A 16694-nucleotide genomic window follows, 5' to 3' on the forward strand; every position below is an offset into this window, starting at 1 on the left:
GATGTTTGTTGTCTTATGAAACAATTTTGATTGGAACAAAGTCACAATGATAGACAGTGCTTTGAGACAGACAGGCAGCCAGACAGAGAGAGAGAGAGAGAGAGAGAGAGAGAGAGAGAGAGAGAGAGAGAGAGAGAGAGAGAGAGAGAGAGAGAGAGAGAGAGAGAGAGAGAGATGTCAGATAAGGAAGCTGTGTGTCTGTGTGAGTAAGACTTGTCAAAACATTTCCATCATTGTGGAGAATGCAGTTGTTTACAACCAAAGAAGAGGCTTTGTGCAGGTAAGAGTTTCATTATTGTGTTTGCTACACTACACCTGTTTTAAGTTTTCAAAAAGATAAGGCTATCGAAAGGATTTGTGTGACTTTTGACAGGTATGCAACATACAATTTGTCCTACCTGTCACTGTCAGATTAGTCTCTATAGCAATAAGACATTTAAGAAGAATAGATGTTGTCTAGTCCATAATACTGTTGAGATATGAGCAACAAAGTGAGCAAAAAAGTTGTCATTTTGATTTGTCCTAACTTTCACAATACAACAGCTTGGAAGCTCAGCTTGACTGTTGTCTCAGGTACAACCTGTGATAAGTCATGTGCAATTCTCTCATGGATTTAAGACAGAGTGTACAAATACCTGGACAGGATAACTCCAGTTCACTGTTGGATTTAGCTGCAAACTTTAAAATATAATGACAACTAAAATGACAATTCCAATGACAGCGTGCGCCACAAAAATATGGAGGGGAGCTGCACTGAAAAAGTTAGCAAAAGATTGTTAGAAAGAGAGTGGTTGATGAAAATATATTATGTATGTCTTTAGAGTGCACTTGTCATCGGCGTATAGTGAGGCAGTAGCTCGGTGTTTATCAACTTCAACTTGAAGTTGAGGAGTAGTGACCACATAACCATATCTATCATTGCTCTGTGTTCAGTGTTTTAACACAGTCAGGTATTGTGCTGATGTATTATGTATTATGGACTACTGTAATGCTCTAGCTTTCTCTCTCAGCGCAGGTCTTGGAAGAATATCGGTTGATTAAATTGTTAGACAGAGATTTTAACACAGAAAACCAAATGTGAAATAATCATCCCTTGCATTTTGCTTTGTTTATTTGCATGATAAAATATGTATGCAATAATGGGAGGGCTAGACCCTGCACGATTAATGCAAGACACCCCTTAGATCACTGTGAACATACGAAGCAGTGTGTGGTTGTCCCTCGCCACACAAAGCACCAAAAATTAGCTGCAAAATGTGGGGGGAAAGCCAATGTCCGTTTTGCTATTCTATAAAAGCATCACTCCAGTTGACACAGCAAGCAGAAAAGCGCCACACTGACACATAAAGTAATTTATTAACCACAAAATAATCGAACCATGTTAAACAAATAAATAGGAGCAATCTGTAAAGTCAGAAGTGTAAGGAGGGGATGAGTGAAAATGCGCTGCTTGGATGTTGCACTGTAAAAAGCAAGAGAAAGGAACCAAAGAGCCTGAGACATGATACAGTATGCAATGCATGCGGCACAGGTGTGTGTCCCCTCACTGATTACCTCAAACAGATCTGCAGCCAGAAAGCACTGGCAAACTGTCCCCTCACACAAATGATTACATTTTCAAAGATGCATCGACACAAAAACAATCTTCTCACAGTCTGTCTGCGCAGCTGATGTGTGCTGCTGCTGCTGAACGTGTGACGAACAAATAAATAAGAGTGAAACACAACCATACTGGTATATGTTCTCGTGGAAGTGAGCTTGAAGCACTTTTTGGAGACAAGGACAACCACATGGTTTAAACCACCGCTAAAACAACTCTATAGAGAAATTCATTTAAACTCACTTTTACAACACCTGCATAACACCTCCCTGACTAGTGTCAGTATGTGTCACGTGCTGTGTTCTCATTTATTAACTTGTACATCATGTGATGCCCAAGTCATGAAAAAAAAAAGAAAAAGGAAAAAGTAAACCTTAAGTTGCCCAAAATAACCGCTGTGCTGGGTCAGTGTGCCATCGGCCAGACCCCAGAATTCAACATGACACAGAAAAGCTCGGGGCGAGCAGAAGGACAGACAGACGACAACAGACCTATTGATGTGGCGAGATGAAGGTGCCGGGGGATCGGACTATATTTAGCTTCATTGAGATGATAATTGTGGGAACATGAGAGGACTTCATATGCGTGCGTGAGAGCACGTGTGCCTTTGCATGTGTCTGGGTGTGTGTTAATGATGAGCTGCACGGGACCCACAATTTTGAATCTCTGGGCTTCACATTGGATCCACGTTGTTGATCACAATAGCAGGAATAATTACACGTGGGCATGGCGGAATCAATAGTCGTCTCTCCGCAATGACATTGCATGGAAATAGCAGCACTGCTGCTTTCTTTCCCGGCCTTGATCAGCGCCCAAAGGAAATGTGATGAAACATATTTACCCTGCGGCACGATTTATCTGCCTGTCTCTCTCACTCTCTTTCTGTCTCTCTCTCTCTCTCTCTCTCTCTCTCTCTCTCTCTCTCACCCTCCTCTATCTCGCCAGCTGCATACCCTCTCTCCCTTCTCTCTCCTTTCCTCTCTCTCACTCGACCCAACCCAGATCTCTGCCTTCGACTGTTGTCGTCCTCCGACTTGTTTCCTAGCAACTGAACTGACATGCCCCCTATTCTCAGCCCTGTAAATTTGTCGCCATAACCCTAGATTTTATAGAATACGCTATATAAATCATCGTTCCCCAAGGAGGGCTGAGTTATGACCGTTGTCTCCAGGCAAACGACTTTGGTACAAGGATGCTTTTAACCTGGTTTCTGCCATATTTTCAGTCCAGTGATCAAAGCAACAGTTGGCCAGTGAATGGCGTGCTGCAATCATCAACCAGATAACAAAGCAAACATAAACGCTGACATTTATACGGCTGTCTGAGATGATTTTTCAATTAAGGTGACTCAGATTAGAATGATAAAGATATATTTTTTTAGGGTTTCGCAACGTTAGACGGCAGACCTGTCGTGCACTGAAAGATGCACTTGTTGCCCGCACACTGACCACATGACTTTGAGAGGCTCTTTCATACCGGCTGTAAACGGCTTTGAGGCCCATGAAGTTGAGACATCACATTGTTGAGTTAATAATAATTGTGAGGTGTAGAAACAAACTCAATCTATCATTTTTGATAAATAATAATTATAATTGAATGATTTTGGGAGCTCATTTAAATACTATTGAGGGAACATTTTCAATTTAGATCTTAGATTGTATCTTTTAGTACGTGTTTCTTAAGGCTGTGTGATACAGAACACGCTTATGAAAGACATAATTAAACAGTTAATGGAGGAGTCAATTGTGCAAAGAAAATGTAATATCATGGCAGGTTTAACAGTTACTTCCATTATAGTCCAGGAGGATGACATTTCCAGCTAATATTTAATATTGCACAAAAGGCCAATGACGGGTTTGTTTGTTAGTTTGACACTAATGTATGTGTACTAACATAACCGTCAAGTTATGCATACTAAATGAATAAAATCAAGGCTGGTGGGAAATATGATTGCTAAGCAATTATCTCCATCTAGTGACAAAGAGAGGTACTGCAATTGGGACTATTACTGGGACAGAAAATTTCAATTTTCAATTTGGATATTTGGAATTCAAAGATGGACATGTAGTTTGACTAATTGAAATGACATGGCATGTCTAACACATGATTTTATTGTCTGACAACTTTGGGGTTAGTCACCTTTCTAAATGTTCATATAAACTTCTAACAATAGCAATATATTTATGTTTATGTAACGGCTGCCTCAATTGTTTTGGATTTAGCTCAGTCTGCCCATCAGTCCCTACTGTCTGCTGTCATTTCTCACTTCCCCAGGCCCATGATACATTTCTAAGGAACTTCCCAGACCTGCCTCTCTCCATCCAACTGAAGCCTTTAGAACTTCTCAATTAACCTCCACAGTATTTATACTAGCCCTGATCATAATACTTTTAGTAAAGCAAGCATTTTCTCTGAGGGTACAATCAATGTTTCGTACAACATATCTGAACGTAGCTTAAAAAGGAGGAAAACATGAGTTTGCAGAATAAACCCCATAAAAATGTGATTGTATTGTTCAACAAAACACATTGAGGTGATTTTGGGAATGTTTTTAGCATTGGTTTGGAGACCTTTCTTACTCCAAACATCTCAGAAAGACAAAGTGCAAACAAAAAAACCCCATTAAATCCTGATGTACAGAAGGTAATCAGGTGGGTTAATCAAGAAAAGCCATGAATAAAAAATTCTCAGTGATTGGTGCTCCGGCTATTTACTTTTTAAAATGATCCCTTACTCCATCTATCTTTCTGGCTCAAAATTACAGACTTATTAATCAAACTGGCAGCCAACCAGGTCAATACCGGCAGAGGCAGCTGTATATTTATCACGGAGGTGTGCAAGAGCCTGCCAATCATAACCAGAAGGCCGGTGGGCTGGAGGATACTTTACTCCGATTAGGACTGTCTCAGCAGCTGCAGATTGGGTATGCTTGATTTCTCACTCTGCAGGACAGACTTTCCCCGAGTCATTACTTAATAGCTTCTTAAGTGGCAGCTGCTCTGATCTGGAAAACATACGGTGCAGACAAGCTCAAGCTGCAGTGAATCACTAAGACCGGGGATCAGGCCTCTGGTGTGCAAAACAACGCTCGTCTAACATACACAGGATCAAATCCAACTTTGGCTTGAGATGAATCAAATGGAGGAATGATTCATCAGTTCTTTTTTGGGTTTGCAGTCTAAGCCACTGTTTCTCTTTGTCGATATTTCAGCCTGTAGGGAGTTCAGGTGTACCAAATTAAACGCCAAAAGACATGACACTTTTGTTCCCATTGTGCATCTGCATGGATAATTCTCAAGAAATGATTCCCCTTCTCTTGTAAATCCTTCAAGTTGTATTTTGATGCCACGTCTTCCCATTTATTTGAAGCAACATCATGATGGACACAGACTACTTCACATGCTAAAACACAGTCTATTTGTCTTATGAATGCATGAATGAGCTGTGCAGTAGGGAGTTCTCGGCAGCTCCACTAGAGGTCACAGGCACAGCATTGAAGCAGCAGTTCGCTGTTGGATATAGATGACAACTCAGTTTGCTTACCCAGCATCCTTCAACACATTTGTCATAACTACCCTTCTGGAGCAACATAAGTCATGCAGCTGCAACATTTGGGCTCCCTCTGGTTTTGGAGAGGGGTTGGATGTGATGAATATTTCGCACGCACACACACTTTGGGCGTGTCTTTGGCTTGTTTCCCTGCATAACTCTCCAATAATGGCTAATGTGTGTATCTTGATGCTGGCCACATACTCCACAACCCACAACCGAAAAGTAATCTCAAAATAGGGGCCAAAAAAGGCTATTAAATTTAGCTATAGCCTCTTTGATAAGCCCATTTGGCTTGAAAGCATCAGTGACTGAAATCCTGTTGCACTACAAAGGTATTATTTGCTCCAATAAGATAACAGCATTAAACTCCCAGAGCACAATCATCTTTGATATTTAAATCTCAAGCTTTGCATGAACGAACGGAAGTGGATTCAAGGTCCATGATGGGGTACACATTCATCCTCTACAGCGTGTTAGTACTTTAATGTCGACAGAAGCACATGACAGCTTAATTAGTTTGAGCATACGCACACACATACACACATGAACACGCCGTCTTTCCAGACGTACACAGTAACGGAACTACAGTAAGTATTAAAGTGTTATTCCTAAACGTAGGAATCAGCGTTAATGCAGCTCAAAGGCTCGATTAAAAAAAAGAATAACGGTGATTATCACATTCAGTGTAAATTCTAAACACTGACATAAAATAATCAATTATAATAACTTTTTTCATATAAGCAATGACATGTTTTGAGTGGGGGGGGATTTCAGTAGAAAGTATATTTTCTGGACTACATGTGATTTGATTGTATTTCTGATTTACACCTTGACATTTTACATCCTGACCTCAAAGACCGAAATCCTTTTTTTTCCTCATGTTAACTAATAGCCAGTTCCTATTTTAAAAGGGGGGTTAAAGGTGTCACTTTTCGAGCTAAACATCGTTACGTGATGGTTGCTTTATTTGTCTGTGTGCATGCGGATAGCTTGACAGGTCCCATTGCTTCCTGTGCTAAATGGTTTAATATCACAGGGCAGAGTGGGAGGTCAACACAAAGTGCTGCTTTTCTGAGCAGAAGCTGTGCGGCAAACCAGGCACTCAGAAAAATGTATCTTTCCAGTGAAAAAAAATCTTTCTGTCAGTAAATCAAGGTAAATAACCATCTAACATTAATTTCTTATTATTTTAATAGGGTCTGATGGAAGATGCCTCTTCCATAAATAATGGAATCAATAATTCTTAATCAAGTGTTCAGACAATTCTGAGTAACATTTAATTCAATTCAGTTGGATCTAGCTTTATGTTCCTCACAGAACTTATTTTTCCAGAATACAGTTAAGGCCGCCATCCTTCTTCCATCCAGCACAGAGCTGAAGGTATATCAAGATGTATCGAGATATCAAGATATTGCTTGAAGCAAATGAGTTATCAGCGCATATATCATCTTATCAATTATTAAACAGATGATAAAGACAATAAGGGCCTGCAAACCATATTCATTTAGACTTCAACTGCCCGTGTGGTTTTTTTTTTCAGAGTGTGAATGTGCAATCGTAAACGAGAGAGCAGGTGGTCATTGTGTGGTGCTAAATGAAAGGACCGGAGGCCATATTTCATAGAGAAGTCCCTCAGGACTGATGTCGTAAACCAGAGCATGAGCCCAGAGATGCATGGTCGTAGCATTTAGGAGTGTGATACTGAAAGAATGGGAACAGGTAACGGGGACATGCTCTGTGTTGAGTCAATATATAATGTGAGGGGGGGTTGAGCTCTGAACTAACATAACTTCATAATTTAATCACAAAATGGCAACATCAGTCTTTGACTTTGGTCCAGATTGAAATATCTCAACATCTCAAAGATGATTTGCCACCATCTTTTGTACAGACATTCAGAATTCTCAGATGATGAAATCAAATTACTTTTTTCGGTGTCTCTCTAGCGCCACCATGGGGTTTGTGATTTTGAGGATAACGTCTCAAAAGCTATTGTTATGTCCCCCTTGGGATGAAATGTAACTATTTTAGTAACCTTTTAATTTTGCATTTAGCATCATCATTAGGTCAAAATTTGAGTTCAATACTTTGTGTTTGTCCAAAAGTCTGCAAATCAAATCACATTCCCTTTAACTTCAGTCGTGCTCTGTGTGTTCAGCGCTGATTAGCAGAATATTCTAAAGCTAACACACAAAACTAAGATGGCGATTGTGGCAAAAATGCATTCTTACTAAACATCAGCATATAAACTTTGTCAATGTTGACATGCCGACGATGGCATTTAGCTTTAACCGCCGGCGCATTTGCCTTTATTGAGAGTGACAAAAGAGACTGACAGGTACATGGGGTGAGAGGGAGGGGTGGCGGGCACTAAGGTCCCCAGCCAGAATCAAATCGGGGACATTGTGATAATACAATTTGTCAATAAAATATATGGCCACAGAAGTTATTTTTAAACACAAATTAATTTCATCAATCTTCGAGTGAAGAGTTAATCATCAAAACCAAAGACAACATCGACTCTACCATAATTAGAGCAATCGACTATAGATGCTATTAATCGACAATAAAGCATAATGAAGTCACTCGGACACAAGAAAAAATCTGTAAAGAAAAAAAAGAGTTTAATTCCACTTCCCTGTGGTCTGTCTTTGATGCACTCCACAACTCTTTCTCATCCCTTCAATGTCTTCATTCTACACCCCAGAGCAAAATTGAGTCAAACTCAGACACTATCATCTACTGACACATCTCACAGCTTGGTAACTCATGATCTCTATCTGTCTCTGTGATGAGCATCAACAGTGTCAGTTTGTACGTTTGCCATCCAAACACAGGAGGACAGACAGAGGGAGAGCAAAGAGAGAAACGAGTGCGGGCGGAGGGATAGTGTGAGACTGACTGCAAGCAGCAGTGTATCATTTTATCAATTAATGAGAAGCGCTCCACCCTAAACCCAAAACACAACCAATGCATCCTTGTCGCAAAGCAAATATGCCAGCTGGAATGAAATAAAAACATTATGATAGAGCAAATATTAACCTCCCCCAACTGATCCCTCGGTAACATTGCCGTTTCCATTCTGCATATTGTTTGACAGACACGTCATTTTGTGCCACTGAAAATGGCTTTTCAGCGTGTCATCATTAATAATTCACTTAGGACAAACAGCTCTGACATTTACACTGCGCTGGGTGTCTGTCTGACACCGAGAAGGAGACAATAATGAAGGAGAAGGAGACAGATACAAGGAGAGACAGAGTCTCTCTCAGATGGAATTAGAAAGGGTCAGGTAGCAGGCCTAATAAAGTGTCAAACCCTGAGGAGTAAAACATTGATAGAAGAAGCAAAGCTGCCTAAAACGACCTTTTTAAAAATCCTCAAACTGATCTTAAGTGAGTAACCGTAGCTCAAAGCTAAGAGTGCAGCCGTGTCCCTTCAAGCAAATCTTGTGAAAGCGGTAAGAATGAGCGAACAGGTTTTCATGACATTTAGATAGCATGCCTTGCTCACCAAACATGCCTCTGTTTAAAACATCACACACTCCTGCAGTCTTTGTGAGAATGCGTGAATGAGCCGATGGCTGAGTAAATGACCAACTTTGTAAAACCTTGTGTCTTCTCCTTTGAATATTCGTCTGACACGCAGCTCAACAGGTTGACAAGAAACCAGAGCGTGAGGCCCTCCGAGGGCAGCAGAGTGCAGACTCTCATTCAGAGCTGACACTTTGTTGCCTGACAAACACTGAGAGAAGCAGGCAGATTCAAAGCAGAGTGTGTCACTGCTTTCCTAACAACAATGATTGCTTCTCCACTCTGTAGAGCAGCGTCACAAAACACTGAGTTCTATCAACAATGGGCCGACGTGAAAGCAACAAATTGCACGAATGAAATTGTGTGGATTTTTATTTATTTTTCACACTGTTTTTAAAAATGAAAAAAGATGGCACAAAGTTATTACAAAGTCGTAGATTTTCTATAACAGTCAAGCGGAATTGTATTTTTTTAGCCTGTATTGGCTAAAAAGGTTTCTTCAAGACAAAAAAAAAGAAATACAGAAAGAAAGAAAAGTTCCGTAAACTGTATTCTGAGGATTATTGGACTTTGATCCTTTAAAAACTGGCTGGAAACATATAGCAAGACTGGATATTCCACACATTCATCCAAATCAATTTTCAGCCTCAACATCAGAAAATATCTTCCCAGATTTACATCAAAATAACCCAGACTTCAGTGTTTTCATGAATCTAACAAAACTAACAAAAGTCTGCAGCGAGGTAAAAAACAACAACACATTTTAGCTTGCTATCATCTTCTAATTAGCATTTCACACAAAATCTAACTAAGGCTGCTGGAAATGGCGTTAGTTCTGCATGTATTTGATTAAAACCAAAGTATTGGACAAATTAAAATACCTGATGATGCCACTAGATGAAGATTGAAGGGTTTACCAAAGGGATCCTGAGAAACATAAGAATGTCTGTGCAAAACTTCATGACAATCCATCAAATAGTTAGCAAAACCTTTCACTCAAACCACAAATGTAAACCTCACGGTGGCGCTCATGGAACAGTCAGGACATCACTACGGTCAGCAGGCTTCATCCTTTGAGGACCATGAATAGAACAATTTAATGTCAATCAATGAACTTTGCCCTTCAAGGAGGTATGCCGCTCGCAAAAAGCAAAGTCATTTGTTATGGCCCTGCTACACTGTTATGGCCCTGCAGTCTTCAACTAAAACAAGAACCCCGAACCCATGTTCTTTGTACAAGTGGAAAAATAATGAGCCTCGTACTTGGTGCCTAAAGCATGAAAACACTGACACTGTTGTAAATAGGCAATTTTTCAACTGCAGCTGTGAGCAATGTATTCGACGAATGAAGACGCTTTGTGGATGGCCAGAGGCATAGCCAGTGTGCTCCAATCAGGTTGTGATCAGAAGAAATAAGGATCCCACACTGAGTCTGAGTCTGTAAACACAACCGTGCCGAGAATAGAGTCAACACGGATAAGCCTTTCACAGATAACCACTGATAACACAATGCACATACAGACAGCACACACACAGTGGCTACAGCAATGATGATGTTGTGGTGTCTTTATCTTTCATCTGAAACCGATGAGGCCTGCAGCTTTTACAGAATACATCGCCTGTGAAGTATTACATGAATTGTTGATTTGACATCCCTCAATATGTGTTCACTGTGCAGAGTTTTATACGTGTGTGTGTGTGTGTGTGTGTGTGTGTGTGTGTGTGTGTGTGTGTGTGTGTGTGTGTGTGTGTGTGTGTGTTGCCGGTCAGCATGGAAGTCAAGGAACTACAACAACAACACACAGGCAGTACGTCAGGCAAATAAGAAAATCTGAAATCTGAAAGCTCAAATCCAAGTGTCAGTGCGGAGTAATCAGTTTGGGGACAATTGTGAATGCGGTGTCATATTTTCTCTAAAAAAAAATGCAGCTCAGCTGTGTAGCAGACAAATCTGACCGGAGAGATGGAAGAGTGTAAAACTGGTAGGTTAACTGGTTTGTTTATTGTCCTGCAAGTCAAGTCAATTTGATCTGTCAAAGAACATTTGAATATAACATCTGACTGCACTACCTTTCTCAAGGATTTTAGTCAAACAAGAATTTGAACCAACGATTACAGATGTTTTACTCTACATGTTTACACTTGTGTTTGCGAAAAGGAGAAAAAGAAAGTGCAATTTACTCTTTTCTAAATTCTCTTTTAAGATGCTTCAGTAATTTCTGAATAGTCCAGAGACTGTGGAGATCCGCAATTGTATCATCACTACACTTAGCCACTTCAGTCTCCTTCATCCTGAATCCGTTTACTGTGAATGTGTCAGTGCCCTCAGACAGTAGAGTTATTCAATGTAAAAGAGGATGCGCACACAATGGAGGTGTGACGTTGGACCCAGAAGCATTTAAATCAATGCAAATTAAAGAACCATATTTAAGAATTCACAGTACGTCTAATCCCAGCACACACACACACACACACACGCACACACACACACACACGTTCTACATGCCGCAAATCACGACAAGTCGTTCCTAGAATCCTTTAAAAATGAATCTTGAGGTATAATCTCATTCTCAGTGCTGTCACTTGGAAACCGGCCTTTTGATACTCTTGCTGCTCTTTCTGAAGGCCGCTCTTCTGTTGAATGTGAATTTTTGTTAAATTTGTATAAAATAGTGCACAGAACATTTTGATAAAGTAGTCACTCTCTCTCTCGCTACCTTTTCTCTCAGAAATACACACATAAATCAAACACAAAAACACACACAGCACCAAGGTCAAAGAGAGACCAAAACAGTTTTAGTGCCCTCGTCTGTTTGTGACCAATGACGGATGTCATCTAAATGCTAGATTGATTCAGTTTGATGACTGTCATTAGGGCCACGCTAAGGCCAAATCTAAGTACTGTTATTTCATCAAGCACTTCCGAAAGTGCCAAATGCTACAAATGCACATACACACAGACTCACACACCAAAATACAGACACAAACATACAAAACCCTTTCGACCCCTGCCAAGAAGAGAACAAAATACCAGAATCTGAGGCTTAATTGCTTCATTTACAAAGCAGTGTTTGCTGTTTCAACATGTCTTTCAAGCGGAGCTGTAACAAGAAAATGTTTCAGAATATCCTCATTGGAGGCGCAAAACAAAACAAGACTAGAGACAAAGTCAGTGGCTCGTAGAGGCTACACTGCTCATTACCATCCAAAATGCAAAGGGTTGAAAAAGAAACAACACGCTGATGGTTTTGCTATTCGTTGTTTCCATATACCAAACAGGAGGTCTAAAAATGTGCAGTCTGACAGTGACACTACACACAAATGGGTTCCTCCTCTGGGGAGTATGAGTACACGCAAAGTTGAACAAACTACAGTATATATATATATATATATATATATATATATATATATATATATATATATATATATATATATAATTTCAAGTTTTTTTCATTGCATTATGGGAAATTTGGCCCAACACTTGGGAAAACATCTGGAAATCAATAAAACAAAAAGCAATAACAATTATCTTCAAGAAATCACACTTGTCCACAGCAACGTTTTCCAGATATCTTGTTATGCCCATCAGAGTGGATTGAGGGAAAATTCTAACGTGATGGTGGTGCTATATGACAGGCGGTGGGGTAACTATAACTTAGAAGGTCATTGGGGAGGACAAACATTCATCCATAACTGTATTCCACTCAACCAGCACTTGTAGATATCTTGCTAAAGGCTAAAGTGAACAAGGGACAAACTAACATAATGCTCCAGCTTGGTTTGAAAAACGCTTAATATCCTTTGAATAACAAAAGCAGGTGCACTCTTTGGCTCAGGTGCAACATTTCATTTTACATCCTCCTGTCAGGTGGCCGTGGGTTTGTTGCTAAGTGGCCCTGAGAGGTGGATGTTCATGGTTATTACATATCCTGACTCACTCTGGTCATTGTACTCTCGGCGGATGAAGTGTAGATCTGTCATGCAGTATTGTAATAATTATATCAGGCAGGGGAGAGAATAGTTATCTGGCCCATGACTGAGTATCTGAACAGCCCTGGTGATCCAGTAATCAACCACATCAATACCACTGTCACATGGGCTTGAATATCAAATGCAAATTGAAGCAGAAGGGGTTCTCATACTGCAAATTACGCCTCTTATTTCGAATTTCTACTCCCTCCTCATCTCTTCCCCTGCATTCATTGTCTGTCATCATCTGTCTCCTCTCCACCCCCTATCTATCCTCCCACTTTCTCTCCGCTGTCACGCTCCCTAGGCCTCTGTCTCTTTGGCCATAGACATAACTCAGTATGGGATGTGGCATCCTGTACCTGTGGTGAGGCAGGAGGGAGGGGGCACAGAGGGTGCCAACACCACAAGAGGTGAAGGACCAGCTTCAGCAGGGTAACAGAGGGGGGCGTCACTGCTATAATCAGCTAGAAAATCCACAGCACCGCAGGGCAGGAAACCAGTAAAAACACACACAGCCAGCAGCCAGTTAGCTTAGCTTAGCCAGAAGAATGGAAGTGGGAGAAACAGCTGACGAAATCCACCTATCAGCACCTCTAAAGCTCACAAATTAAAAGATGAAATTGAAGAGTACATTCATTAATTGCTCCTCTATTGCTTGGCTGGGATCAGCAACAACTCACAGCCAAAACGTAGACCCCTAAAGTAGCAAATTGTTATGCCTAAACTTTGTTGTTTTTGCACTTATTAAATAAACTATAGATGTTAATTAGGGATGTTGAAATACTGGTGAATTTTGGTACTGTTTGATGGAGTCAGGCTAGCTGTTTGCAGTCTTTATGCTAAGTTAAGCTAACTGACTGTGTGCAGACATGAGAACAGTCTCTCTCATCTGTGAAATGTCACACTATTCTTTTATACCTGCATATACTCACTAGTGCTGTGACATACACAAACCCATGCATTGCATATTTATAATATTTTGTATTTTATCTGTACAACTGTGATTTCTGTCAACACCACATCACTCTTGAATCTTCTTTTCTAATTGTACACTAATTACACAAATCAGTTGAGGAAAATTTGATTAAAAAAAAGAAAATATTTTTGTGTTATAATTGTTTTTTGTGTGTTTTTTCAGTAACTAGTAACAAACAAATCATAGATACATTTAAGGCTCTTAAGGAGCTCCAGTTGGTAAACATTACAGAATAGAGTGAATGTGAAAATATTTTAGACTTTTCTCTTACTCTCTTTTTTAATATTTTCTAAATTGAATGTTTAGAAAACAACATCACAGTAAAACCCCTGTGATTCGAAATGTTGTCTTTATTACCCAGCCCTACCTGACCCCATGACGAATACTATCATTTGACTACAAAAATAAAGTGTGATCCAAACTGTGGCCGCAGCAGAGCTCAAAATGATATCCATTTTAGTTGCATTACAATAGGTTTTGATTCTGGCAACATGCCATGAATTGAATTGTTTCACAATTATGTTAAATATAATGAAATTATACAATGAGATTTTAAAGCATCGCTATAACATATTTTACCATATCGACGAATGGTTCAGGCAATATTGTATACAGCTGTGTTGCTGTGGTCTGCTGCTGCATTACTCTATTCAGGATAAACCTCATTATAATTCAGCAGGTAAAAGAAAGCGAGAGAGCCAGGGTTCTGTGTGTAAATCAGCATCATACTCACTCCCATTCCTTGCGCCGTGCCTGTGGTGTGCTGTGAATCTTATGTGCCTGGTGGGCTTTGACAATGTCCTTCTGCTCAATAAGGCCGCCACGGCGTCGCTTCATCACATTGGGACTGACCGCCAAATCTCCATCCACCCCTAACATCCCTGCTCCAACGTCGAAAGTCGAGGCCACGTCAAGAGAGAGGCCGAGACGGTTCGGATGTGGAGGGGCAGCATCGCTGGACAAGTGTGGGAGGTAGAGGGTGTCATAGCTGGTTGAGAGACTTTGGGGCTCCAGGAAGGAGTGGGACTCGGACAACAGGCTCGACCCTGCAGCCAGTCCTGCACGGTGCTTCTGCCAGTTCTCACAGTCCGTTGTGGACGAGTGAAGAATATGGTGCCTCTGGGTGCTGCTACCACGCATCGCCCCCATGCCCAGACCACCTCCTGAACACTCCTCCCCTGATGGGGCTCTCGGTAGCCCCAAAGCATTGTGGTCCCCTGTCAGAGACTGAGAGCTGACCAAACCGGAGCCCAGTTCCAGCATGGTGGGAAGGCTGCCCTGGATCTCAGCATAGTGCTGCAGAAAGGAAAGGGAGTAAAGAGGAAATGGAATAGAGGAATATTAATCAGGCAAAATGTAATTGACATCAAAGATTTACAAAACAGTTTGTTTTGGTCTTTTATTAGACAGGAAACAGAAGACAAGAAACTCCCAAGCTGAAGTTAGGGACTGTCTCAAAATGTAAAATGGCCAAAAGTGTTTTTCAGATTTTGCTAATAGCTTTCTAGTTTTGAGACCAACTTTATCATCTGGGCCTCTTCCATTTATATGCACAACCATGCAAAATGGCCCATTGCAATTATGGCTTGTGTTTGGGTCAGAGAGCTACATCAGTCAAAAGAAGAGACTCTTCTGGGTGAATATGAATTTGTTCAGCTCGGCAATTCGCCAATGACCCAATAGCTCTCACTTCTTACAGTCAGTTTGAAATATTAGTCCTTTGAGCATAAACACCAGTTATATAACAGTAATGCAACCCTCAAAGCAAATAATTATATAATATTACTGGTGCGATGTTCAATAGCGCAATTACGAGGCGTGAAGAAAAATAGGGAGAGATATTTTTTTTAACACATCTTCTCCTTTATTCTGGTTTCAGGTACATCCTCAACAAGACACGCATTCAATACATCTTATAGGCTGACATGCTGCAAAAGCAGTTTGCTGCTGCTACTCTAGCTTTATGGAGCCCTCACCAATTTAGTGACCCGAACGATAGATTTCTGGTTTTATGGTCCCTCGGAGAGAAATGGTTCTAAATAATTTGTGCAGTGAAAATATCAAGTCGTTAAAAAGGGTATGTTGTGGAGTTGTACAGAGCACGTGGGATGAAATGATGAAAGCTGTTTAACTGTCATGAGCATCTTTTTTAAATCCATCAGACTGCTTCAGTAAGTTGAGAGCAATTAATTGGATGCTGTCAATAAGTGGACACCATGCTATGAACGGGGCACTGTGATGATCAGAGGCCCTCTTGAGGTGATGATGGCTTCAATTGTGCAAGAAAGCTTCACCTCCTTGATTTCTACAGGTCTCCACACCTCCACATATCAAAATGTTTGCAGAAACTGAGGAAAAGAAACCTGCTTGATTTGCGAATAGCTCTTACTGAAGAGGATAAAGCCCTGTGACAACTATGACAAGCAGCACCATGAAGGTTGATAGGAGATATTTCTTTGAACTGGGCTCATGAAATAAATGAAAAATGTAGCAAAGAATCTGCAAATGAATCATCAAACATTCATTTTTTTCCTGAGGCAAGGCACACTGCTAACAGAGCTAACGAATGTAATACAAATGGGCCAACTGGTGGTGACCGTACTGAATAAACATTGTTCAGTTTAGCTGTGCTTTACCAAATCCAACATTGGCATTATAGTCTTTCCTTTAGCATCTTTTAACTCACGGTTTTGGTTTTACAGCCTATAACTTTTTTTTTTAACCCTCCATATCTTTATAGCTAACATTGACACGATTGTAAGCTAGCAGCTCAGCAGCAAGCGGCAGAAAAAGTTAGCTGGTGAACATTTAGTGGCTAAAGAGAAACATTTCCACAAGGTAGTATCATACTTCCAACGATTTATGAGCATTTATAATATGCACAATGATTTGAGAGGAAAAAGGAGACAGTCAGACCGTGGTGGTTACGACTAGAACACCGAGATGAAGCAGAGTTTTAAAAATACATTGCTGCAGGTGGACCACTAGTTAACACTATATATATATATATATATATATATATATATATATATATATATATATATATATATATATATATATA

General features: G+C 40.4%; 1 protein-coding gene across 12 annotated transcripts in view; it reads right to left on the reverse strand.

The window, feature by feature from the left end:
- Nucleotides 1–14478, reverse strand: part of LOC137794613 (voltage-dependent R-type calcium channel subunit alpha-1E) — a 73592-nt gene extending 59114 nt beyond the window's left edge. For 10 of the 12 annotated variants that reach the window (XR_011078321.1, XM_068591514.1, XM_068591511.1 and 7 more), the window contains exon 1: nt 14367–14472. Coding sequence is in view for 11 of the 12 variants with exons in the window: in XM_068591514.1 (XP_068447615.1) it covers nt 14367–14470 (104 nt within the window). In the remaining variant the exon portion in view is untranslated. Of the gene's footprint in view, nt 1–14366 lie in introns of all 12 variants that reach the window. The other 2 variants (XM_068591503.1, XM_068591502.1) reach the window with 1 other exon arrangement.
- Nucleotides 14479–16694: the final 2216 nt, after the last annotated feature.

Source organism: Clinocottus analis, unplaced genomic scaffold (assembly GCF_023055335.1).
Source record: "Clinocottus analis isolate CAN_PGR_092001 unplaced genomic scaffold, fCliAna1.0.p SCAF_25, whole genome shotgun sequence".
Classification (NCBI taxonomy): Eukaryota; Metazoa; Chordata; class Actinopteri; order Perciformes; family Cottidae; genus Clinocottus; species Clinocottus analis.